This window comes from Cylas formicarius, unplaced genomic scaffold (genome assembly GCF_029955315.1).
Source record: "Cylas formicarius isolate icCylForm1 unplaced genomic scaffold, icCylForm1.1 PGA_scaffold_6__28_contigs__length_40554024, whole genome shotgun sequence".
NCBI lineage: Eukaryota > Metazoa > Arthropoda > Insecta > Coleoptera > Brentidae > Cylas > Cylas formicarius.
In genome coordinates, this window is record NW_026844347.1 from 27,128,973 (window position 1) to 27,155,175 (window position 26,203).

General features: G+C 32.2%; 3 protein-coding genes across 3 annotated transcripts; 1 reads left to right on the top strand and 2 right to left on the bottom strand.

The window, feature by feature from the left end:
* The first annotated feature begins 224 nt into the window (after positions 1–224).
* Positions 225–2,525, top strand: LOC132703034 (protein krasavietz). The gene has a single exon (XM_060672055.1). The coding sequence runs from the start codon at positions 549–551 to the stop codon at positions 1,815–1,817; it is 1,269 nt and encodes a 422-aa protein (XP_060528038.1). The 5' UTR covers positions 225–548; the 3' UTR covers positions 1,818–2,525.
* A 1,487-nt stretch (positions 2,526–4,012) lies between these two features.
* On the bottom strand, positions 4,013–15,866 carry LOC132703033 (uncharacterized). Its single transcript, XM_060672054.1, has 15 exons — positions 15,567–15,866; positions 15,373–15,509; positions 15,003–15,316; positions 14,483–14,842; positions 14,158–14,322; positions 13,874–14,100; positions 13,434–13,820; positions 12,694–12,940; positions 11,675–11,943; positions 11,400–11,566; positions 11,039–11,163; positions 10,708–10,978; positions 10,474–10,655; positions 10,014–10,412; positions 4,013–7,474 (listed from the first exon to the last, which is right to left on the bottom strand). The coding sequence occupies exons 1-15, from the start codon at positions 15,683–15,685 to the stop codon at positions 6,248–6,250; spliced, it is 4,596 nt and encodes a 1,531-aa protein (XP_060528037.1). The 5' UTR covers positions 15,686–15,866; the 3' UTR covers positions 4,013–6,247.
* Positions 15,867–16,333: 467 nt separating this feature from the next.
* LOC132703176 (cytochrome P450 4C1-like) lies at positions 16,334–23,726 on the bottom strand. Its single transcript, XM_060672306.1, has 12 exons — positions 23,649–23,726; positions 22,942–23,129; positions 22,259–22,365; positions 21,825–21,915; positions 20,127–20,312; positions 19,937–20,006; positions 19,002–19,128; positions 18,773–18,943; positions 18,457–18,525; positions 18,234–18,402; positions 18,007–18,186; positions 16,334–16,778 (listed from the first exon to the last, which is right to left on the bottom strand). The coding sequence occupies exons 1-12, from the start codon at positions 23,660–23,662 to the stop codon at positions 16,726–16,728; spliced, it is 1,425 nt and encodes a 474-aa protein (XP_060528289.1). The 5' UTR covers positions 23,663–23,726; the 3' UTR covers positions 16,334–16,725.
* Between the last annotated feature and the right edge of the window lie 2,477 nt (positions 23,727–26,203).

Sequence of the window (26,203 nt, forward strand, 5' to 3'; positions counted from 1 at the left end):
CAAATCATATTCCACCTAAATAGAACAAAACCAACACATAACACCGACATAACATTAAAATATCTAGTCTTAGTTAATCCCTTAGGGCTTTTAAAGTCGCTTTAATAATCTAAAATTGAAAAATCAGCATAGATTACGTATTGCGTTTTGCGGTCTGCGGATTACGGCATTGTTATTCATGCTGTCAACGGGCGGCGGCCATTGAATATTTACGGAAAGAAGAGGGGAAGCAATGTCTAAAAAGTCTTAGTCACTGGAGAAAGTCACTGGTTTTTTTGTTTAGTTGAGAGCACGTGGCAGTTTTATTTCCGCAATTGAATATTAGTTTTTGTTTAAAAAATTATCTCAAGTGATTAAAATAGCACGTGGAGTATAAAGGTATTCGTTACAAATTTCTAGCGTGGACGAAATTTATCGATTCCACTCTCTAGCAAGGAGCAAAGAGTAGGCAAGACGATCTGATTTTCACCGAGTTAAACCATACGTTGGTTATTTTTTGGAGTGTCCTTTAAGGTGGTTTTTATAGAACCGTAAAAACAGGTATTTGTATGAGTCAAAAGGTAGAAAAACCAGTCCTATCGGGTCAGCGCATAAAGACCAGAAAAAGGGATGAAAGGGAGAGATATGACCCAACTGGCTTTAGAGATGCAGTAATTGCTGGACTCGATAAATGTGCTAACGATTTCGAAGCAATATCCCGATATTTGGATGGTGCTGGAAACAAACTTGACTATCGCCGTTATGGAGAATCTTTATTTGACATTCTCATTGCCGGCGGCATTCTTGTACCAGGAGGTACATTATCCCAGGAAGGTGATGGCCCACACAAGACAGATGCTTGTATTTTTAACACCAAGGATGAAATCAATATGGAAGAAATGAAAAATTGGGAACAGGTTTTTACAAAGTTAATGAGGAGGTATAAGTACCTAGAGAAAATTTTCCAAGATGAAATCAAGAAGATCTTGATGTTTGTTAAATATTTCAATGAACCACAACGAAAAAAGTTATCGGCCATGTTAGCATTGTGGATCTCAAATGGTAGTGTACCATTTACAGCCGTCCTTGTATTAAATAACTCACATCTAATAAAAGATCATCTTGCATTTGATTTTCTAATTGATTTATTCAAATATTGGCGCCAAGAACGAGGCGTCAATTCACTGCAAACAGCGATACGTAAAGCTAATTTGGAGCAGCATTTAAATAGCTTCATACCAGATACAAAGCAATCACAAACATACTTTCGTAATGCTTTTCAAGACAATGGACTTGAAGAAATTCTCAAACTATATGAAGATCAACATCAGCAGGTAGCCAAAAAAGAGTTGCAAATCTTATTGGCTGACAGCTTAGCTGAAAATAAATCTATCCGTGACATTGTGACTGAGCTGAAAGAGATTTCTACCCAGAATGCAATTCAAGAACATGAAACTGTGTGCATTATTTGGACAACGGTAATGGACATACCAGAGTGGTCCAAAAAGGAGGAGTTAGTTACAGATCAGGCTGTCCGTCATTTGAAGCAGTACACCACATTATTCTCAGCTTTCACTCAGTCAGCTCGAGCCGAACTAAACCTTCTGTTGAAAGTGCAAGAATATTGCTACTCGAATATGACATTTATGCGTGCTTTCCATAAAATTATTATGTTGTTTTACAAGACGGACGTCATATCAGAACAAACTATACTTAAATGGTACAGACAAGATTACAATGTAAAGGGCAAGATGATGTTCCTTGACCAGATGAAGCAGTTTGTGGAGTGGTTGCAAAACGCTGAAGAGGAGAGCGATTCCGATGAAGAAAGTGAATAAAAAGTAATCGCCCTATCGAAACTAGTGCCACCAAGTTGACTCAACCATGAAGATAGTAACACTTTTTTCTCCAATGTATATATCATTCTATAACTATTATATAAATGATTCATAATGTATAAACATTATGGTGCCTTATTGTGTTGGTGTGTGGTGAAGGCAAGCAATAATATTTGCAGAGATTAAATAAATTACAAAAATAAGTTCAATTTTTTAAAAAAATATCTACTCCAAACAAGTCTTTAGCTGTTTAAAAATTTTGAATAAGTTCATTTAAGAAACTCCAAAAACAAATTTCAAATTAATTGTTCTACTTTCCACTGTCTTAAAGGCTCAATAGTACTTTGAAAACTTTAATTCTTAATTTAAATAATCAATGATTTGAAGATGTATAAATCAAATAAACAAGTAAGAACGGGAGTATTAATGAATAAGCAAGGGTGATATAACTTCTCGATGATGTTTTATATCTTGGTCTATATTTAGAGCTTGGTTAAAAATACATTTTGCAGTATTTTAAAAATAAAAAAAAACTGATTAGGTTAATGTAAAATTAAATGTACGGCAAACGATCGATGGATTATAGATAAATAATTAGGGGATAGAAATTAAACTTTATAGAAATCAATTTGGTCGTTAGGGATGCCTAAATCGACTTGACCTTGATGTAACGTTATAATAGAAACCATAATAAATGCATCGAATGGAATTATAGTTTGACGATTATTTTTTTGGCGACAGTCGCTCTAGTAAACCCAGAACTAGATGTAATAATAAAAAAGTTCCTGATGTTAATTATTGGTCTTGCTTTAATTGCATTGGAGTAGGAGTCAAATTTATCTATGGTCTCGCCTTCAGTTGAGCAGCATTATGGAATACTCAAGTTAAAGGTCACGTATACTTCGTTTGCGCTTAACAACGTTGCACCAATATCGAAACACCTTTGCCCATTACCGACAAACTGTGAGCATTATATATTTTGGAGATCACAGATCATATAAAGGATAGTTGAGACAGCAAATATTCTATCATAATCATAACATCATTTGCAAACTTACGAAATATGTCACTAGTGTCAGTTTAAAATAAATGTAACGGTCAATTAAAAAATCTAAAGCTAGTAAAAAAAAGCTGGTCGTACCATTTGCAATTTGGATTGAAAGATATGAACAAGTTTTCTTCACCCGCAATCCGCATTTTTAATTCAGAAAGTAAGTTGTAAAATCCCAACGGTTCAAGTTCACCGCTTTTATTTGTTATTAATTAATTTTTGCCAATTTCAAATTTTTAGATGCGGAAAGTTTGATACAAAGAAAGCCTGAAAACAATATTCTTTCACGACAACCGTTTCTCGATAAAACCATTAATCGGAAATCTCCCGAGTTAAATAGACTAAAAAGCACAACAAAGAAGGTGGAAGCCCAATCACCACAAAATTCTCCAAGTTTAGATTTAAAGTTTGATGATTTGTTTTCTTTTAAAGAAGTCTGCGATTCATTTAGTGATATATCATATTCGACACAGCTCGACAAGCAAGGCGTTTTGAATGTTATGCGTAATTATTGTGTTTTGAATATGTTAACTCCTCCACCTTCTCCAACATTTGACAAAGTGCCTAATACACAAAAAGTTCCTAGAGATTTGGATCCAAAGTATTTGGAAAATGGATTTGATGAAGATGTTGAATTGGTGGAAGATATTGAGTTACCAGTTATTGAATTAAGTTTTTGAGGAATATGTAAACCTTTCGTTGTGACAATTTGCTTCTTGTATTGCATGTTTAGATTTATTTTTGGTTACTATTTTGATGTTATACTTATTGATACTATTGCTTTGAATTAATTATGAATATAGAGTGCTTGTGATATGGTATTGCAGTATTTATTTTAAAACATTTACTATTGCTTTAAACACATTTTATATTCACTTTATATCAAAGTGTGAAAAGTAACTTGCTTTATGCATAATTATGGAAAGATTTTTTATAACATTCTGGCCTAGGTAATTTAACTCCCTGGACACATCTTAGGAGAAAATTTCAACAATAAATATAAATTTAAATGAACTCATCTTTATGGTAGCTGAGGAAATGGAAGGAATGAATAAAAATTATGGCGTAATATATTTGGTTAATATCACAGCCAGTATTTTATGAAAATAATGGTGTCTGACGCTATTAATCTCATACACAAAAAGTCTTTCTAACATTTAATGGACAGTATAACAGGGTCTAATATAACTATACGGTTTTGTGCCACTAGAGCTCAAAAAATGTATTGGGTTGCAGTAAAATTAAGACCTACATAATTAAGTTTTTCACTACTAATCTAGATATGACTAATGACTAGTACTGTTTAGGTATCATATTTCGATTCTTACAAAAATATAAAAAAAAAATTTTATTAACAGCTAAAACAAAATAAGTGTCCGTTAATAGATTCCCACTAATTTAAAATAATGCTTTTGCGCAAGGTGTATCCCACATACAACAATTCTCGAATATTCTACAGTCGCTGATTATACAGAGAATTTGTTAGTTGCTCGTTTTTGTGTTTGTTTATTTAACAGAATGTTAGGTTTAAGTTTTTTAGAATAGTGCACCACATATAGCTACTAGGTATAGTTATATGGTGTATCCACAAGTTACCAGCGTCGGACGCTTTCCTATATGAATATCTTATTGCAAGTTACTTAATTGTTAATTTAGTAGCAATTTAACTTTGTAAGAACTTGAAACAACTTCCGTTCTTTGATCAGCTTTTGAATTTGGAATATTTCAAATTTTTGAAAAAATACCTGTCTCTATAATCATACACTCATAGTAATTAACTATAAATAATTTCTTTGCTTATTACCACAAAAATGAAATAAAGCCTTCACTGCTTATGCTGGTGTGCATTACTAATTAAAAATTATTATTAAGTTGCATCACATGCTGTGATAAAATATGTCCTGTTCCGAATAGAAATTGGGAAAGCACCTAATAATTTATACAAAATTGTAACCAAACATCAATAATTAAATTCCTAGAATGAATGAAGAATTAAAATATCAGTTTACTTTAATTTTTGGATAGAACCCTTATATTTCGTTTGTCTCATTATTTACTTTGATGATTTGTCTACTCCACATACAAACATATACAATCAACTCGATTCATTCCTCTGCTAAAATTATTAAAAAAGATTACAGTGACATTATTAGCTTCGGTGCAAAAAATATTTGATTATTATCCCCTTCCAGTCCTTTATTATTTATTATAATTTGTAGGAATGTAGAGCTACACAGCTTGGCCAGAACCAATTGAGAGAAAAGACAATGTTTTGCTTGGGAACTAATGACGCCACTGTACACTTTTCTATTACATGGGGCCTTACTTTTTACATGCACAAATAAATAAAAAGCATCTTTTTATTCTTAACTTTGAAATACATATAATGCTTCGGTCGTTCTTGGGTAGAGGCTGTTCAATAATATTTAGATAGATTATATAATATATAATACTTCAAAGGTGATTCCTTGTTTAAAATAAAGGGAAGTTTGTTATAAAAACGTTGGATCAAGAGTCGACCATTAGGGAGGTATCAAATATGGCGTAAAAATAATGTTTTTATTTTTTATCTTATTTATTTAAAATGAGTGGAGGGGAATTAAACTACTCAAATTATTCCTCCTGCCTAAATTTGAGGAAAAACTTATGCTATGACATAAAAAAAGGATTTTTATATGTTATCTTTGATTTAGAAACTGTTTTGTATTCTACAACTTTCTCATAAAACTAACGGTTTCCAAATGAAAACATACAATGTAAAGCATTACACGTGGAAAGAAAAAATATTTTAGAAAAATAATTTAGTTGGGTGTTGAAAAACAATTACATTTTGTCCCAACATTTATCAATTATCTTCTCAACAATTAGATTTTGAAAATAATTTATTTAACAGCTATAAAACTAATTGCGTAAACATTTTATTTAAACAAAACTCAACAAATAAGCAAGACGCCCCAGGAAAAAAAAGTCTTGCCATTAGTAGTATTTTGTATTCAAACTAAGTGATAAGAAAGGCGTTAAGAATTGACAGTAAATGCACTAGATTTTAGCTTTTATTTTTTTATTCGGAAACGGCAAGTATTATAAAAAAATTACAGGAGAAAAGTTTCAAAATAACACATAAAATAGAAAAAATAATTAAACAGGGAATCACCCCCTTAAGGTTATTGCATTTGTTTTGAAACAACCTGTATATCTTATATATAACATATATGTATAGAATATTTAAAGAAATCTTTAAATTTTTAAAAATTTAAGCAGTTTTGATATTATCGAACAACCTCAACCCAAAAATTAGTGAAACATTATATAAATTATTCAGCACTTATATTACAAAAGAGATCATGGCGACTAATTTAAAAATATTAAAACATATTCATTATGATTTATTTGAATTTTCTAATACCATAGAACAAAGCTGAAGGCAAAACTTGGTTGAAAACTCCTTTAGAAAACCAGATGAACTCGGCTCGATGAGGTGTTCATCTTTCGTCAAGTCTTCATCGCTATAAAAATTCTTGCAAAATAACAGTATTGATAACGGATAAAAGTACTTATCCAGATTTTTTAAGAGTATATCTTCTAAAATTGGAACCGGTAAATTATGGGACAACCAAAATTCGATACATCTGAGTAGTATGTTTTGCATTAAAATGTGATTTTCGGAAATATAAATACTTTTTATGTAAAATTCTACCAAATATGAAGCCGCGTCTATTATTTCTTTGGCAGTTTTATCTTTGACTTTTATATGGTGATGCTTCCTCACACTTTGCAGTTTATTAATGTTTCTATCATTTTCAGACAAACTATTAGGCACCTCTCGAAGAGGGGATGAATCAGACTTTTTTAAGGACTGAACATAGTTTGTAATGTTTTGACGAATATCGCCCAATTCACAAGGACTCTCGCAGCCTCCTTCATCTCCAAACTGCCTCAAGCTGTCCAGTGATGAGCTTGAACTAAGCATTTGTGCTGGAGAACTACAACTGCTGTGTTCTTGCTTTTCTTTCATATTTCTTATTATGATTTCGACTCCTTGCTCTTTCTCCTTCATATCATAAGAGTCCTTGCACAAGAACATAGATTGCAGGTTCACATTTAACTTTTCAAGATGTTTCTTGAAAGCATCCAATATAAATCCGAAACTATCTCCAAAATGGCCATCGAGGAATGATATTTTGCTGGCCGCCTGATAGTTATTTACATTTACGCACTGTATAATTACGTTTTCGACATCAAAAAAGCCAAAAAATGTCTGTAAGGTGTAGTGTAATGTCTTCTGTCCAACATGAATGTCGGGAACATCATATATGTGTTGAAAATCCTGTTTGCCATTTTTTACTGCAACTCTTCGCAAAAATATTTCGTCATTATTCTCAACCGCCATTACAAAGTATGGCGTAATTTTATGTGAAAGTAACAATTTGGGATTCGTTTGGTTGAATGTGAATGCTAAGGATGGCAGAACAGATATTTCTACGGGGTAGAGCTCAGAATTAGAGGTCAAGTTGGGGAATTTGACAACTCTTTTCGTGTTTCTTAATAACATTAATTTTCCCTCAATTTTTTTTCTATCGCTCTCAGATGTTGATCCTAATATTGTCTGAAACGCAAAAACGGTATTTCTTCAATCTCAACAAAATGGAAGTGCGTAACATTAATAGAATATAATTCTTAGGTTAAAAGTTTCAATCCCAAAATAATGTGCTGCGGGTTTCTTTTAAATTTAAGTTCGGATTAATATAAAAAGACTATTTCGGAAATTGTAGTTATTTTTACTGATTGCAGTGGTCAAATACAATATGACGTCCTTAAACTGTTTTAAAGGATATAAACAGTTAGCGCTTAAATCCCAAATTTTATATAGAATTAGAATGTTTTAAAATAACCAAACCGTAATACAAATTTACTTTCAGAAATTCTCGAGGACAACAATTAACAATAGACCACGTTGTAATCAATAGGTGTATATAGCCGACACAGGTACAAGAAATAAGGACACTGAAGTTCGTAAATGTTTGAAGTTTCAGAGGTGGAAGAAAAAAGAAACAAGAACACATATACAAAAAATAAATGTCGAATTTATGTGAGACACCACCATAAAAGAACTTTATCAAAATCAACTAACACAAAAAATCAATAAAAACCCGATAGACGAAAATCAAGATATTAACAATAGTTGGAAGAAACTAAAAGAGAACAATATAGAAACAGCAATGGAATCGCTCAGAACACGAACTATAAAACAGTAAAAACAAGGAACGAACAAAACACCGTGGTTTTGTTTGTTGTTTAAAGTACATGTCATCAAAAACGGCAGAAGCATACGAAGAATATAAGTGAATCCGCAACGACACTAAAACAACAAACAAAACTAGTTAAACTATCCAAAGACAAACACTGGGAAATCTTCTACAAAAGAATGGAACGTGACTTTTATGGACTACAGAAACAAATCTGGCGACTAATAAAAAAGCAGAGAACAGAAATGAATTCATAAATACAATACACATAGAAAAGGATACTTGGATGAAATACTTGGAGGGACTTTACAATAAAGAGAAGGCCAAAACTGAACCCAATACACTAGATATAATAACAAGTGACCAGATCGATATAGAAAAAAAAAGATATAGTAATGGCACTACAAAAATTAAGGAACTGAAAGAGCCCGGGTCATGATAACATCACAAACGAGCTACTTAAGTATGAAGGTGAAAATCTTAACCAACAGTTAATAGCTTTAATCAAGAAGATTTTCTCCCAACATAGAATACCAGATGAATAGCGAACTAGCGTTATGATTCTCTTATTCAAAAAGGGAGATAAAAAAAACGAACAAAATTAATGAATATATCACACTAGCAGACAAATTACTTGTCTTATTACAAAAAATCTTTGTAATAAGACAAATAACAGAAAAATCAATGGAATACAACCGACCAGTCTTCATGTCTTTTATCGACTTGCAGAAAGCTTTCGATCGGAATACAATTAAAACATATAATGAACCTTCTTTACAATGGACAAATTCCATTCAACATCATCAAAATAACATACGATCAAAAATAAATGGCGAACAAATATTTGCAAGTAATGGCATTGCGACTCTTTAAGCCCGCTTCTTTTTAACATCTTAATGGATGAAATAATAAAACAAGTTGGCAAACTAAGAGGATACAAAATGGGAAATAGGATAGTAAAAATTCTGTGCTATGCAGATGACGCGGTTCTTGTGGCGGAGAATGAAGATGATCTTCAGAGATTTCTGTACGAGTTCAACAAAACAGTCAAACAATTTAATATACGTTCAGATGCAAACTTGTGGTTAGCAACAGCAAATAAAATTCAAATATTTAAGAACTGAAATATAATGAGACGTTGAGACATAATTAAGGAACCAAGCTACAAGGCCGTCTAGGGTAGCAGCATACTTGAACGATACCATCTGGCACAATAAACACCTCCGAACTGCAGCAAAAGACCCGATATATAACTAGCCAAAACTGCTATTGCTACTTACCCAACCTACTGACCTAAGACCTCGAAAATAAAAAGAATAGTAGAGACCATGGAAATGAAAATAGTTCGAAGAATAGCGTAGATAGATAGGGAAAGGAGTGAAGATATTAAGCGAGTGTGCGGGTAGATAACATCAATGACTGGGCGTTGGATCGAAAGATAAAATATGGAATGAACACATTGATCGTATGACAGAAGGAATAGTGGAGATATCGAGGGACAAATCACCAGCAGGAAAAAGGAAACTTGGAAGACCTAGGAAAACGTGGAGCAACAACCTCCCAAATGGCTGAACGATGGCAAAGATGTGAAGAAAACAAGCAATCATGCCTACATGCAGTAGGAAGAAGAAATCAGGGTAGACAAAAATGTTAATCCAAAAATTTTCATCCTGCTTAACATTTAGCAGTGCAGAATCAGATTGCGGTTTAATAAGACTATCTGTGAAATTCTTCTTTCGCTTCAGCCTTTATGAACGTTTGGGTGGATTTTCCCCACTCTTAATAGATAAATTTTACCAAGAAACTTTTTTATTTTAACCCAATTGATAACCACTTCCATTAGTATGTAAAAATCATATCAAACTCGCAATAGTATATTTTATCCCACATAACCCTTACCTGTATCATTGAAGGACTGCCCCAGGCAAGTACCTGCCCAGTATGATCGATTGCCATTGTGTAGTCGAATCCACACGAGACATGCCAAAATTTTTGTGTAAAAACATTGTTCATATAAATTTGATCTCTGATATGAGGTTGCGTCAGTTCTTCCTCCTTATTTTTTCCCCACCATATTCTTCCATTATCTAGTATAGTGGTTTGGCGGTAACCTATGGCAACTTGCTTGATTGGTTTTGAAGTATGGCCGGTATAAACATTGACGCACGACCGCCAGGGAGTTGACAGTTTTAAAGAACCGAGACCATTTTGTTTTTGATTTAATTTTGACTGGGCTATTCTTACTTCTTCAGGGCTCGCACCCCAAGTGTAAACTTTTTGGTCTGATGTTACTGCAATCTACAAAAAAATACAAAGCAGAGTGTTTAAAATTAAATAACAGGAGATAATAAAAACTTACATTATGAAAGTACGAAGTTGCAATTTTTTCTACAGGAGTATACATATCAGGCATTAGCAATATCCAAATTGGTGTGGTGCTTTTTTTAGTCTTAATTTGAGAATTCTCGAGTTGCCCAAATACATTTGAACCAAAACCATACAATTTTCCATCACAAGTTAATATCAAACTATGCGCATGACCTATGGAAGAGTTATATTCAACTCATGTTTACTACATGTTGCTGCAACTAACCTGCGGCAACCTGTTTAGCGGGTTGATCAAAATCTAATAACTTGGGTAAAAACTCAGTATCACAATTTCCATGTCCCAATTGTCCGTGAATACCCCAACCCCAAGTGTATACTTTGCCGTCAGAGGTCAGAGCAATGCTATGGTACTGGCCAGCAGAAATATCAATCACTTTGACAGACGACAGTGCAGTTAAAATTTGTGGATAAGGACTTTCATAAACATGATTGCCGAGACCAAGTTGCCCATAGACATTTGATCCCCAAGCATACACCTATACAGATATAATTTGTTTTTAACTCAGTATATATTCTTGTAGTTGGGTCGTATTTACCCCACAATCTGCAGCACATATAGTGTGTTTGCGACCACAACTAATTGACAAAGCTATAACTTTTAAGTCGCGCAGGGTGTTGACAAGTCGAGGAGGACTGGTGTGGGTAAGCAATGGACCCATACCTAAAATAATTCAAAAACATGCCAATTTTTGTTATATAAAACAGTCAAAATAACATTTTGATTTTTGAGCAAAAATTCTAAAACTATGGAGTCGATACTATAGACATAAATAATATACATTCAGTGTGTGTATCTAATTTTATGTATATTTTAAATTGTTTTATTTTTAAATGAAAATTCGGAAATTCATTATCTATGCACAATCAATTATCAACCACCAAATGAAGCATACATACCCAAACAGCCAGCACTTGATACACCCATAGTGTAAACTGAAGTGTTCCTAATAACAGCAGCATGTTCATAACCACAACTCAATAATCTCAAATCTGGAAAATTTTTGATCACAGAAATATCTTCAGAAATTTTATCAGGCACATCTTCCAACAAGCTTAACTCGAAACTAAAAATAAAGTTGAATCAAGTTTTAAAACTTAACAAGCCAAAAACAAATGACCGTGGTTTTCATTTGACCTATTATCACAGAAATGCAAAAATTTTCTACTCTTACCTATTGTTGTCTTGCTTTGCAATCAAAAAAATTATGACATAAAGAAATGTCTCTACCAAGTCTCTTGCTGTAACACAGTAGCTATCTGAGGGTTCAAAATCTGAATACTCATTGCTAGTGTCTAAACTAGAATTACTTTTAGTCGTCTTAAATATGGCATTAACTAAAGCTATGGCACTGGGTTGACTAGGATCCAATTGTGCTGCCAGTCTCTTCAAAATTTCAATTGGAAAGCCGTCTAAGTTCATACGAATGTAGCAAAATATTATCTAGAAGCCATTAAAAATATACTTAATGCAATTTGATCAATTACTTTAACGGTTAAGCTTTCATATAACATAAGAATTAATTATCATTTAAGGTTTAATTTAAGTATTTTTACTCCAGGTTGTAAAGTACTTTAATGCAATTAAGTGAAAGATGACAGGTGCTATAAATACAGTAGAATCCTTCACCTATGATGCAATCAAATATGGTAGCTTAAAAGGAAATTCAAACAATGCTGATCTTTTAAATCGGGAATGCATAAATAATCATTATATAGGAGTGGTCTTTTTAAGAAAGAAGTTAATGACAATAATTTTTGCTACATTAATTATAAATTATGTTTTCTTCAAACACAAAAATATCTTAATCTTAAAGAGGTAATTTAAATAAGGTTAAAATGTAACCGTTAATGTAGTTTATAAACTAGTCATTAGGGTCATATACAATGTATCCAAATAAGGTTGACTTCCAACATTTCAGAAAAATTTTTTTGGGTAAATTGACGATGCCAAGAAGATACATAATACAATAAATAAATAAAACAATTTTAATAGCATGAATTATGACAGGGCAGTTTTAAAAATTGGAAGGTGTTTAATGCCTTTAACAGAAATGCAAAAAAAAATTGCAAATAATTGACCAAAAATAAGCATTATTGTTCACGTCTTAAAACTAATGACACAATCTATGAACAATACTGAAATATAGCCGAGAAACACATAAACAGAACAGTTATTACTAATTTAACCTACCTGGGACCATTGCGGCAATACCAACAAACCTTGGGTCAAACTCGGCTCAGATAATGCATAAAGAAACTCAACATCATCAGGTTTTGGAGCCTTGCCACCTTGCAATATTTTTCCAATTGCTGTTATGACCTCGGGTTGCAATCCTTTTGATTTTGCCAACAAAGTCATCACATTCCATTGGCCAGCTTGACAAGCGACATTCACAGCCAATATTTGATCATAGTGAGATTCGTAATACAGAAACTTCCTATAACAAAAGAATCAGTAAACACCACAGAACAAAAATTATATTTATTTCTCAAAGTAAAAAACATAATTCATTGCATTATAAATTTGTGTATGAAAGTATAGTACACATTAAACACCAACACTAACAACAGCACAAATGGATACTCTTGGTTTTCCTATTGTTGGGGTCAGATTAAATAATTTGGGACGAGGCGTCGTAAATCCCAATCTAGGCTTTTTCACATGATACGCAGGACAGCTTTTGTCACGTGGTAGTCAAAGTAATCATGCAACATATGCTTTCAATTATTTTAGAGTTTCTAGAATACACATAATAAATTCTCTCTAACAGTACTTGACCACTTTTTAATTGAAAAATCAATTGTAGAGTGTTATCTATCATTAATTAATAAATGTATGTATGTTATATTAAATTATTATGCATTTGTGATTTCCAACTTACCACAACCCAATACCAATAAGCACAGAAAATGCAATATAAAAACACTTACATGAAATCTTTGGTATTAGAAACTTTTGTCTGACCATTAGACCTCAATATCAGTTCAGTATAAGCCAAAACAGCTACATTTCCAATATGAATTTTAGTAGTAATCGACATATCCACTTTACTGGCACTTAAACATAAGTGTACAAATTTAAGTAATGTTTTACAGTCGGCAGAAATCGCGAGCTTCAAAACCCTTTTAAGAAGATGCACCTTTGCTTGTTTGTATAAAATAATTCCAGAATGGAAAGAACCCCTGGAAATCATCAAATCTCCACATAATTCAAGAAGTTCTTGTAGATTTAATCCAAATATCATAGATAATTTTTCAGCCTTTTCTAGGTCATTTTCTTCGGTCACATAGTACAGGAACTTCTGTACTGGAGAACTCCTAAAAAGTTTAAACTTATGTCAGAGAGCTGAACAGCACTACCTAATGAATACCTGATGTGTAATTTGAAAACGGCACTGTCAGTAACCACTAGACAGGTGTCTATTCTTAATCTGGGATAATTAATATCGGTGGCCTTCTTTGGCAATTGAATGTTTGGGTCCCTATTTTCCAAATAATTTTTATAAGAATTTACTGCAGACAAGTCAGCTACTTTAAAAACCTCTATAATGGCATCATTTACTGAAAATTGCTGAACCAAGGCTTCATCATTAAATTCCTAAAAGAAAAATCGATTAAGTTTCACAAGCCTGATATGAAACTTAATATGCCTTACAGCATCGCCTTCCAATCTACTCTCTGATAATTGACAGCTTATAACTGATATTGTATTGTCCTCACTAACCGCAAAAATCAATTTGTCTGTTAAAATTAAGGTTTTAGTTTTTGGTATCAACTTATACACATATAAAGGTGCAGTCTCTATATCAGCAACATGAATCTACAAAAAAATGTTGTAATTAATGCAATATTAAACAATACTAATTAAGACAGCAAATAAATTAAAAAAAAAAATAATAATTACACATTAGGTATAAAGCGCTAGGAATTAACTAACCAAACAAAACTAAGGCTGACATTATTATCAAAACTTTACATACTGTTAGTAAGCTTGTAGGTTTATATAATGCAGAAAACAGATATCGTTTCCTTGCATACTGTGGTGCAAAATATGTGTCACATAAGTGAGGCAACAACTCTGGTCCTGAATAAATGGAATGATTTGATTCAGAGTGTGACGACTCACTGGCGGTGTCACTTTGACTATCTTTGCGATTCCCTCTAACTTCTGCAAAGCGCTGTCTAAGTGAAGAGAATTTATCTACACCTAACTGCTTTAAGCTGTTGAATTTGGACTTTGAAGAATCATCTGTGTTGATATTGGATTCAGGTGGCCATAAATATCCCACTGAATGGTGTTCCAATATTAAGCGCCACTGATGGTCATCTTTACTATTTATCTACAAACACATATTTTAAAAGGTAAAATTCTTTTTTATTTTGTCTGAACAATTGTTGTTAACATAAGTTTATTGTAAACAAGCTTGACTTATCCTGTTGAGAACTATATCAAGTAGCACCTGTTTTTTTATGTAAATTTGCACAAAAATAAACACTTACCAGTAAAGAAACAGTTTCTAGGGTATTATCTTGACACAGGAACAATTTTTTAACAGGTTCTGGAATGCTACAGGTTCCTAAACATCTACCATCAGTTAAACTGAATAAAACAATAGCTCCATTTTCATAACCAACTAAAGCATTTTGATTACAATCTAAAGTCTGCCACCACACACAGCTAGTTGGCCTAACACTGCATATTTGTGAAGTGTTATGGAATTGGGTAATGTCACTTAAGGACCATTTGCAATCTATTTTTTGTTTATTGTCTACTATATTTAAAGCCGGTAGTATGTGTAGAGAGCCATCAAGGGCTGAAAAATTAAATGTGAGCAGATATTAAGTCTATAAAATAGTTTGTACAACTTACAAACTATTAATAACCAAGTTGCTGAAGCATCAAAGCAAATGGCTTGAATTTGTTTGTGGCTGTCTGAGAACCAAGGGATTCTTTTTACAGTAGGGGGTAGTTCCCCATAGCAATAATATAATACTATTTCATTGTCACTTAAAAGGTTTATAAATAACATATACTTTATTATAAATAATTAGCATCTAACTTACCTTGTTATCAGTGCTAATATTTGTTTAACGCCGCTTTCGCAGTAGGCACACAATTTTATATTAATATTTTCTAATAAGCATTTTAATTCAAATACATTTTGAATGACTGGCAAAGACATGCTTCTTTTTCATTCATTTACCAGCATGGCACATATATAAAAACTCGCTTGAAAACATTTTCTAAAACCGAGCAGTTCCAAACAGACACCACATTCAAACTACGAGTATAAACAACAAATGAACAAATACATGATAGAGAGGGTAAAGCACTAATATTTAAAATTTCAAAATGTTGACTGATTAATCATATGATTTTGACATTTGTCCGACTGACATTCTTTGAAGTGTGTTCCGTAGTTGTACTATGTTCGCTTGCGTATCACTTCCCGGGCAATTTTCAAAAACGGAAATAATAAGTAAATAGCAGACAAAATATAAAAAAATAAGGTTTGCTGCAATATCTTCTTTGTGAGACTTGATTTCGTAAAACATAACTACTTGTCTGACGATTCTGACGTCAGACTTGGAAGATGAAAATTTAGATTATAGTTCCCCAGACGACGAATGCCGTTTAAACATGGTAGGTTGTTAGAAATTTCTGCAAAATTCAATCCAATTAATTCCAGTAAATTTTGTTATTGTTGGTTGAAAAAACACTCAAACGTATCGTAATTTATTGAATATATTGAAAATATCCCGGATTGGATATTCTCAATTCGTAATCCATAATTTAAGATACTAACTGAGATAATAAATAAGATCGATTATACAATTCCTTAAATCCTAAAAGTATTTTATTTTAAAATATGACCTATTGGTTTGAACAGATACCCAATGTCCAATACTGAATTTCCTAAAAAGTAAATACATAAAAAAATGGACTTATGCAGTAATGAAAATTGTCAAGTGTCAACAAATGAAAAATTGGAAAAGGTGTTTTAAACTTGCTAATACGTTTACGTTTAAAAATGACAAAAAAACATAGTTGCCTAATCCCGGCCTTAGACTAATTTCATTAATCGCATACAATTGATCACTTTTAAAACAGTTATTACTTTCTTAGTTTTAATTCTAAATTAACGCCATTCTGGGGCCTAAGTACTATTTCATTGTATTCTTGCAGATCATCCGGATTTTCTAAACATTTCACTGTAAATTTTCATAAAATTGCCGCTAATAGAGTCTTGCTGTTTCTTGACCCGAATTTCTGACCTTAAACAAAAAAAGAAAATAATGAGAAAATTAAGTAAATTCGCCAGAGTGCTTCACATGCCGATATTTTGTTTGCATTTGGTTTTTTAATTACGATAATTTTTGACATTTTGATTTACGGAAATGTAAGTGATAAAATAGAATTATTGAGTGGGTTTAATTTCTTTTGTATCCTTTTTTAAGTCCTCTAGGAAAAAGTTTATGAGGCATTCTTTTTTCTAAATTAGTAAAAATTAACCACTATTGTGAATCCAACGATGTAGTTACATTGGAATAATGTCTCATGTTTGACAAATAAGATAATAATATGCACCAGATTTAGTTCCTCATCTTGTTTTCGTAGATCTACAGAAGGCATATCACACGGTTTTAGGGTAGGGTTTTAGAAAACAAGGTTGTCGGTAGTGTATTAAGTGAATTTAATGTAAAAAAATAAAGGGCGACGAGGGTGTTCGCCGGCTTCTACAATTTCCAGTGGAAATACCATAACAAAAAAAAAATCAAATTTTTCATAAAACAGGCAAGTATTAAATTTTCTTTCAGAAATCGGCATTAAATAAAAAAAAATAAAACTTTGGCACTCTCAAAAACGAAGCATTTTATATGACGCGTTGACTTTTCATTATTGATTGGCAGTATTGAAGGGCCGAATAATAAAATCGGCAATCAGAAAAGTACAATTCGATTGTTATCTTGTAGAATAACGATATTACAAGAAAAACAACACATAACATTTGAGAGAGAAACACTTAAGTATATTTAAAAAAAAAAGAAAAAAAATACAGTACCCAATTTTTAAATTTTATAGGAATCTAACTCTTCAGGAGAAATGCTTATATTTGTGTAGTAAAACTGCTCTTCTATCTATCTATTTATATTATTGTGAACTTCATCTTTCTCCCTTCTCATTTCATTGTAAAAAGCCATTACCAGAGCGGAGTTTGCCTACTAAACAACAGGCAAATAGGCCGACTACATTCCCTCTAAATTGATCTCTGAAGGCGAAGCTGTGAGATCTTTAGTTTAAACCATGCAAGTGCACAACGAAGTTGATAAAGAAATAATGCAATAAGAATAGACCAAGACTTTGATATAAATATAGAAAGAGCCTACCCATGTGAGTATACGTTACTAAAATTCCCTGAAAAAAAAATTAAACGACCACGAAGGATCGCGCTTGAGCTCAGACGTGTAGGAAGGTTGACTATTTCAAGATTTAAATGCATACCTATGCAATTCCGAGAACCAGCGCTGAACGGTGCGAAAGCATAAGGATGTCTTTTGTTTGCCACTTCAGCTAAAAAGCGATCCGGATCAAAACGATCTGGTTCAGGCCAATATTCGGGGTCGTGATGCAATTTATACAGTGACAAGATAACACCGACCCCTGCTGGAATACGTTGTCCATCTGAAAACAAAAGTTTTTACTTACGTAGATAGAAGACAAATCCATACCGATAGTGATATCTTCCTCCAAAATTCTACCAATAGACGGAACAAAAGAAAACTTTCTTAAGGTTTCTTTGATCACCCTGTCGAGATATTCCATGTCGGCAATGTCTTGTGGCGTAATAGACCTTTCTTCGCCGTTGAAGATGCCGTCCAGCTCTTCTTGTACTTTGGCCTGGAATGTTGCACTATAATGTGTGAAAATACAAATTCAATGTTTATCCTTCACCTGGATATCCAAGTAATGTCCTAAAGCGAGAAGGGTATACATCACTGTAGATGCAGTTGTATCTCGACCCTGAAAGTCATTTAGACGTGTCTGCTATAAGGAAATATAAGCGCTGGAAATAGATTTGAGGTCTATGCAGAAAATTGTGCATAGCAGTATAACCGAAGAAAGCAGCAGTCGGAAGATTTAAGCGGAAATTGGGTGCATCATATCAAATCATATCTCAAAATTTGAAAAAGTTATATTTTGTTGAAAATTATTTGCATTTACACAATAATTTTGATAGTGCCCATATTTTTCGATTTGCAAAACTCACAGCAAACATGAACGTGTTTACTTCATCGGCAATTTGTCTATCAGAGAATTTATTCTCTAGTTGATTGGCTAGCAAAATGTCCAAAAACGCCAACTTCTCCTTTCTGCCTAGCTCGTCGATTTTTTGCTCAGTTTTATGTTTCTGGAATTCTGTTCTCCTGTCCTTTGTTATCTAAATTTAAGTGTTTCGTTATATAATTTTATCTACATGAAAGCAGGTTGTAATTTACCTTGTACGTGGTTTGCTCGACAGTTTTTAGACAACTGTAAAATTTTTTTCCTTCCTTGCTAGATTTGAAGAAAAAGTCAAATGCGTAAAATGGATTGTCTCCTCTATTGACCACCCCTTCACATAGCCTACACAGAATTATGATACTAATTGTATTTTTTCGAATTATTGTATGAAATTGTTTTAAACGTAGACCTTACTACAGAATATTTAGACATATTGAAATATAAAATATTTTTATTTCTCCAAAGTTATCTCTTTATCAATTTAACAAAATAGACATGAAAGAATTGTAGAAATTAACAATCTTTAAGTAGTTCAAAATTAACTACCAAAACGTGCATCGACTTTTGGTAGGCAATTAAACATTGTAAATTATTAGACAGTACAAAGAATAATTTTTGTTTTGGTATGTACTCATATCAAATATGATTTTAATGATATTTTATTTTTATGTTGCAGATAATATCGTTCATGCGAGTATATTATGCACAGTAATTTATTATATTTTATTGGAATACTTTACAAGGGCTTCAACTATTATATTCTTTCATCAGTTTATTTATCATGTTTTATTCCCTTTTTCTTAAATGACGGCTTTCGTTTCTCTTTTTGCAATACCAAAACTCTTAACGACACTATGTTTAATATGGTTGGTCCATTTGTGCCGTTCTGCCCAGATATGCACTCAACATAAATTAAAATAAACCGAAGTTAAACTCAAAAATTGTAAAAATAATACGGTTACTATCACGTGATCTGTAAGCTTTTCTCATCATAGCATGAAACAAGTTTTTCCTTCAGCGAATTTAATAAATTAAATTATTGGAAATGTTAGACACCGATTTAAAAAAATGCATGTTTGGGCGCTTCTCAATGTTAATGAAAATAATAATAATTTGCTGTATAATGTATGTAATACATTTATCTACTAACCCAAATATAGCAACGGCATAATCGGAACTTGGATGTTTAAGGCAATCGAATTTTACCCCCATCGCAGTTTCTAAAAAAACATGTAACTGAAACGTAGCTCATATCTCCCGAAACCAACATGCCATTACGGAATATGGGGAGTCATTTAATGTTTCTCAAAGATTAATACAAAGAATACAGGCTTTCTAACCTGAAATTATATCTAGGGCACATCTAGTAATATAGGTACTGGCATCGAAAGGCCCTTTTCCAACTTTTTCTTCAAATATTTCTACCAGTTCTGAGGCTTTCTCAGAAAAAACTTCCGAATATTTATCCAAAATTTTAAAATGGAATGCAGGAGTCAAAAGTCTCCTATGCTCTTTCCATTTGTTGCCTTAAATTGAATAAAAGGTAGTTAACTCATGTCATTAGCTGCAGCACATGAAAGAGCAAGGCTGTAAGGAAGCAACTTGTATTGTAATTGAGGTATAAAACAACAACCAGTCAGGTATTGTGAGTTTCATATCATCTCTGGTACAGGGGCAATCCATTATAATTCTCCTGTAACTTGTTTATTTTACATTTTAGAAATAGAAATAAAAGTTTAATACATAACTTGTTGAGTTACTAATATTACATATTTAATTATATACAAGGTGTGCCAGAACAGCATAGTATATCAGAGTTATATATTATTGTGTATTGATTTAATAAAAAAGTTATTTCGTGGCCTCATTTACTTATCACAGTTGTGGCATACATTGAATATTATAATTATTCCAAATTCAATAAAGGTATAATTTTTTCACTTGCTAAAAATGCTGAAAATATAAATAGGCTCAGAAGCAAATAGAAGGAAATACATAGGGAAGGTAGGTGTATACACTGGAGAGAAAAACTAAGCAGTGCTTTTCAAATCCTGATAGAAAATTAAATATACCAAATTTTATATTACTTTGGTAGGTTTGTTAAACAACTGATTCAGCGAATTAGATTAACATAACATTTTAAATATTTTTAGAAAGTCTATTAAATTCAAAAACATTTGGAAAAATTACAAATGTAATAAATTCCACCAAGTTTACCAAAGCTCGGTAGTTTTGTAGATCTATATTTGGTCCTGAAATTTTATGGACTGACGAATCGTCTTTCGCTACAGCAGAAGTGCCCAATCAAATAAAATTATTGGTCGGTAGAAAAATCGGAAAAATATTTAGTTGTTAAACGTTCTAGACATTGATCCTTAAACGTTTAGTATGTGGTTTCAAAAAAAAACAAATTATCCAATCTATTTATTTAAGATTTTTAAGAGAACCTATCTTTTAGAAACATCAGAATCAATAAATTAGCGCATCTGGCAACAGGATATTTGAATACATATCTAACATGGATTGGACGATAGGGCCAGGCAATAGCCCAGTTCTTATTCTACCACCTAGTTCATTGTGGGAGTATTAAAAAAATAATATTTGTTTTGGGCGGTATGACAATATTGACAACATTAGGAGTGACCTAAATAATACTAATGATTTGCTTCTTTACTGAATAATTAAAGCTTCAGATAAATAAATTAGTTTTTATTGCATTTGTATTATCTATATAATATATTCGCTGACTCAATTTGCATTTTTCTCTTTTTCTATACAACGATTATTCATTTCTAAACAATAATAATATTAAAGATTTGCCACAACTGTCATAATTAAACAAAAGATGGGTGACGCCACGATGCATGACCAACTAAATGACGATCTTATTTTTGGCTAGTTCTGGCCCTTAAGGTAAAAATTAATTATAAAATGCTATTTGTTTTTGAAATCAGCGGAATGAAATCATACACACAGCTAACAAGGATCTGACGACGGGAATTTGCTGTGCACTTTTTTGTAAAACTTTGGTTACCCACCTGATGCTGTAATTAATCCTTCTCCTAACCATGGCGTCATGTATCGATAGAATATTCCCTTGTTTACATTTACGTGACTTTTAAATAGAATCTGAAAATCAATTTCGTTTAAAATAAGTTACAACTAAAAGCCGCTTTTTTTTTATCTCAAAATGATTACTTGTGGAACGCATGAAGTGCTAGGAAACTAGCAGCATAAACGGTCAGCTTAAAACCTCTTATATACGATTATCTTTCTAGGACTGCAGAAAATAAATATTAAAATGTGATTTTGATTTGACTTTGGCAATATTGTGTAAAAACTTTTAATATTGCCATTATAAATTAATTCAACAATTCATACACCATGTGTCATTTTGAGATCTTGTTTAATTTTTGTTTCTAGACACTTTGCGTAGCAGTCGGAGAAAAATCAAATTTTTAGTTTTATTTACCTCAAGATGATCGGGTTTGGAAAGTACGAGAATGGGGTTAAATCCTACCCACATTCGCATCACACGACTGTATTGTTGATGCCACTTTTTTATTATGTTCCATCTGTCTGCAAAATTCGATTAAATCAGGCAAAGAATAATTCGAAAATATTAACAGTCTTTTTAAAATTTCTATTATAGAATTTTATTTAAGAACGCACTGTGATCTATTTGAATTTTAAATGTCCTTGTAAAATATGCATTTTAATCCGATGTTCAAACAGATTGTTATATTAAATTTAGCATACAAACAATTCAATTTCTTTCCAAAACTGTCTAGACCACAGGATTCACAATCAACACAATCACAATGTCAACAATGCATGGGCGATAAACTAAAATTCCAAAATTGACTAAGCTTACGGTCACACGAAAAATTTGGAAAAATCCTAATAATTTTTTTTTGCTATTGCTTTGAAAAATAAAATTTGTCTCAAAATACAGTTTTTGATCCTTAATGTATTAAACAATGTGTTTGAGAAATGCTCATTTGAGAGGGGCGTTTCCCAAGTATAACTTTTATTTACAAAAGTTTTAAAATGCCATCAATTAGCACGTCTCCATCAAGTTAAATACAATTAGAGTTATTGGGAGATCATTAATTCAAATATAAAAACGAAGATTATGTAAAAACATGTAATTACCTTCTCTTGGCGCTACCAATAAATCCCAGCCAGTACCAATTAAAGGATACCACGTGGCCCCAGGAAAAGCATCTACAGCTTCAGCCAATTCCTTTCGCTTTTTGTAAAATTTCCAAACTGGGAAATATACCGCTGCAGTGAGCAAAATAATTCCTAGGGCAACCCAAATGTCCGGCAACGAATTCATGCTGCAATTAAGCAACAACATACCATTAATGACCATTTGATATTATACAGTTACAGCAAATCAAGTTTATGTATAAAAATTGCAAAACGTGTTTGCGCGAGACTGTATACAATATGTATATACAATATATACATTCTACTAGTGAGATCAGTGTGGTAAGAATGGAAAATATACAATCACATAAAACGATTCATTGTGCATGAAATGTTAGCAAGATACGAAGTAAAATTAATGGAGACAACCATTATAAATTATATTTAGAAATGTTATAAAATTGTAAACATAAATATTATTAAAATTATGTATATAAAGTAATTATAACGCTGTATGCGGAAATCATTTTATTTGTTTATTGTTAAAATAGTTTCAACCGAACTATTTTTTCGTAGATACATAATAAAATTAAATTTTGGAGAAACATATAACGATTTTGGTTATCTTTGTAATTTATTTATTTTTTTTATTTTTGTAATTTAACGAATCAATCAAAACTGCACATTAGAATAAGAGCAAAACTTACCTCAACCCGAACATAAATATGTAAATAAATCAAAAGCGGTAAGCGTTTAATTTCCGTAAACAGTGTGTGATCACCCACGACCCACGAGGAGAACTAAAAATGATCTCCGCTGATGAATGCAGATATAACTATTTGCAGGCGCGCAGTAGCCGGCGTTGGAAAATTTTAAAATTACTTTTTTTGGCAGCAATCTCTGGTAAAAAACGATCAGGATTAAATCGATCTTGTTCTGGCCAATGATTAGGATCGTGATGCAGAGTATAGATCGACATTCCGATTCCAACTCCTGATGGAATCCGATATTCCGAATTCTTTATTGTTAACTAAGTAAGGCATATTTAAAACAAAAAGTAATTCAGGCTCTTTACTAACTTAATTTCAATAAGTTGTTTTTTTCCAAATAGATAAAGAGACATTCAAACTAGTTAGATTTTGTTATAGCTGTAAAGCTGTGAGTCACTATTATATTAGCAAAAAATGAACTAAATCTAAAACTAAAATCTCAATATTGATATGACATTTATTTAATAGGCAGTTGTTTACCTCAAGATGTTCCGGTTTCCTGATGAAGACCATAGGAAGATGTCCGCTCCATCCTCTTGAGACTGGTCCATATTTTTGGAGCAACAGCTTAATTTCATTCCATCGTTCTGAAATGTTGAAAGCAAAATAATCATTCACAATGATACGAATTTGAAAATTAATTAAAAACCTTTACTTTTATGGTAGATTTGTTTCAAATATTTTTGTTTCATCCTAAATTTCGCAAAATACTATTCAGGTACAAAATCTGCAGAAAATAAGTTTATTCGGGATAATTACATTTTTTGAAATACTCCGTTGTTATTTAATAAAAAGAAGGCAATGCGGGAATAGCAGGTTTTCAAAAGTCATGCAAGGCCAATTTTGAAAAGTAAAAAAAAAAAAATTGAAAATCCTGGAGCAGAAAAAATCTGTTTTGTTAATTTAGTTTACATAATGTTTACTTGCTTTCGGACTTGTGGACCCAATGATAGGATACCATCTCTCGCCTGAAAGCACGTCTATGGCTTTGGATATTTCTCTTCGCCGTTTATACCAACTCTACAAATCCGACCCATAAACTATAAGAACAATTGCGCCTATACATAGCGGAATATCAAATAGGAATCTCATTTTCGATCTACAACAAATATTGTAGATAAATACGGTGGATACATATTTTATTCTTTCATGTCTCTGACTGCGATATTTCCGACGCGCAAAGACGCACAAATTATTTTGGAATTTCATTAACGAAGAATATGCCTCTAGGTTTCGGCTCTCTGCCAGAAAAATTAAATCGCATTGCATTTACTGAATAAATTTTAAGGTCTCGAATTCTCGAAAGAATATTGTGTGCTATTTAAAATAAGCATCGACACGAGTAAAATTGTTGCTAATTATAAATAGGTACCATTTAACCATTTAACGCTGCCAGCAGTTCAATAATCTTATAGGTACAGGTATTTCTATATCTAGATATAGTGGTAGACAATATATATTATTATATATTATATATTTTACTTAATTGTCAATATCTAGCCTTGAAAATTTTGAGTTAAAAAATACAGTAAATTAGTACCTAAACGTCATTTTTTTTCTATCCTTACTCTTAAGTAAACAATTACTCAGTGATCGGGTGTACGTAAAGTCTTACTTTAAAACCTTAGCTTCACTAGTCACTGTCGCCAGCCACTTTCAGTGTTTTGGGTACTTTAGTCATGGGTTGGGAGTAATCGAATGTAAATTTAAGGAAAAACAAAAAACTTCACTGAACTAATTTGAGCTATTTTAAAATAACGAATCTATAAAAACTTCAAAGCAGACTTTATATATGTTCCATTCACATTTTGTGTACACAGTGGAGATGTCTGGATTTGAATTTTGTGTAAAAATTGTGATATGAATCTTGTTTATTTGTGTACGCACCATGTGCGTAAATATAATATCATGAAAGAAACACCACGAATAGATTTCTTCGGTCACGTGTGACGTGAATGTCAGAATCAAGAATGTATCGATGGTGACCTGTGGTTAAAGTACCGGAAACATCCGAAGTGGCTAGTTTAATGAGCTATTTTATTGACTATTTTATAGCGGGAAGTAGAAAAAGGGAAAGTTCGGGGAAATAACTGATGTTTCGATTTAATTTTAATTGTTTTTTAGACTTTTAATATTTGATAAATTTATGAATAAAACTTCATACCAAAAAGCAATACACACCTTTACTAGTTATTGGTGTGCGAATAAATATAAAATCACTAATCATATCAAATATATATCAAATAGGAATCGAAAAAAATTTATCTGGTGGGACGCACGATGAGCACCTGAAATAATAAAATAATTTTTGTCTGGCGCTTTTTATTTTTCTGTGGTGTATAATACTAAACCACTAGACACTCCACATTTTTTTGTTTCTAGCGTTTAATAAATGCACGCACTTTTGCAATACTAGTGCTTGTCTAAGCATAACCCCAAAATCTCATACATTGTGATAGTGTTTAGAACTGTCTGAATTTTTTTCTTAGATT

Coding starts and splice junctions, on each gene's coding strand:
- LOC132703176 (XM_060672306.1), bottom strand. Junction 20,007..20,126: donor TGCCCTAGATATAATTTCAG/GTTAGAAAGCCT, acceptor ATGTTTTTTTAG/AAACTGCGATGGGGGTAAAA. Junction 18,403..18,456: donor GACATTACTTGGATATCCAG/GTGAAGGATAAA, acceptor GCAACATTCCAG/GCCAAAGTACAAGAAGAGCT.
- LOC132703033 (XM_060672054.1), bottom strand. CDS start 15,685: ATGTCTTTGCCAGTCATTCAAAATGTATTTGAATTAAAATGCTTATTA. Junction 11,164..11,399: donor ATCAAGTGCTGGCTGTTTGG/GTATGTATGCTT, acceptor GAATTATTTTAG/GTATGGGTCCATTGCTTACC. Junction 7,475..10,013: donor GCAGTCCTTCAATGATACAG/GTAAGGGTTATG, acceptor TTTGCGTTTCAG/ACAATATTAGGATCAACATC.
- LOC132703034 (XM_060672055.1), top strand. CDS start 549: ATGAGTCAAAAGGTAGAAAAACCAGTCCTATCGGGTCAGCGCATAAAG.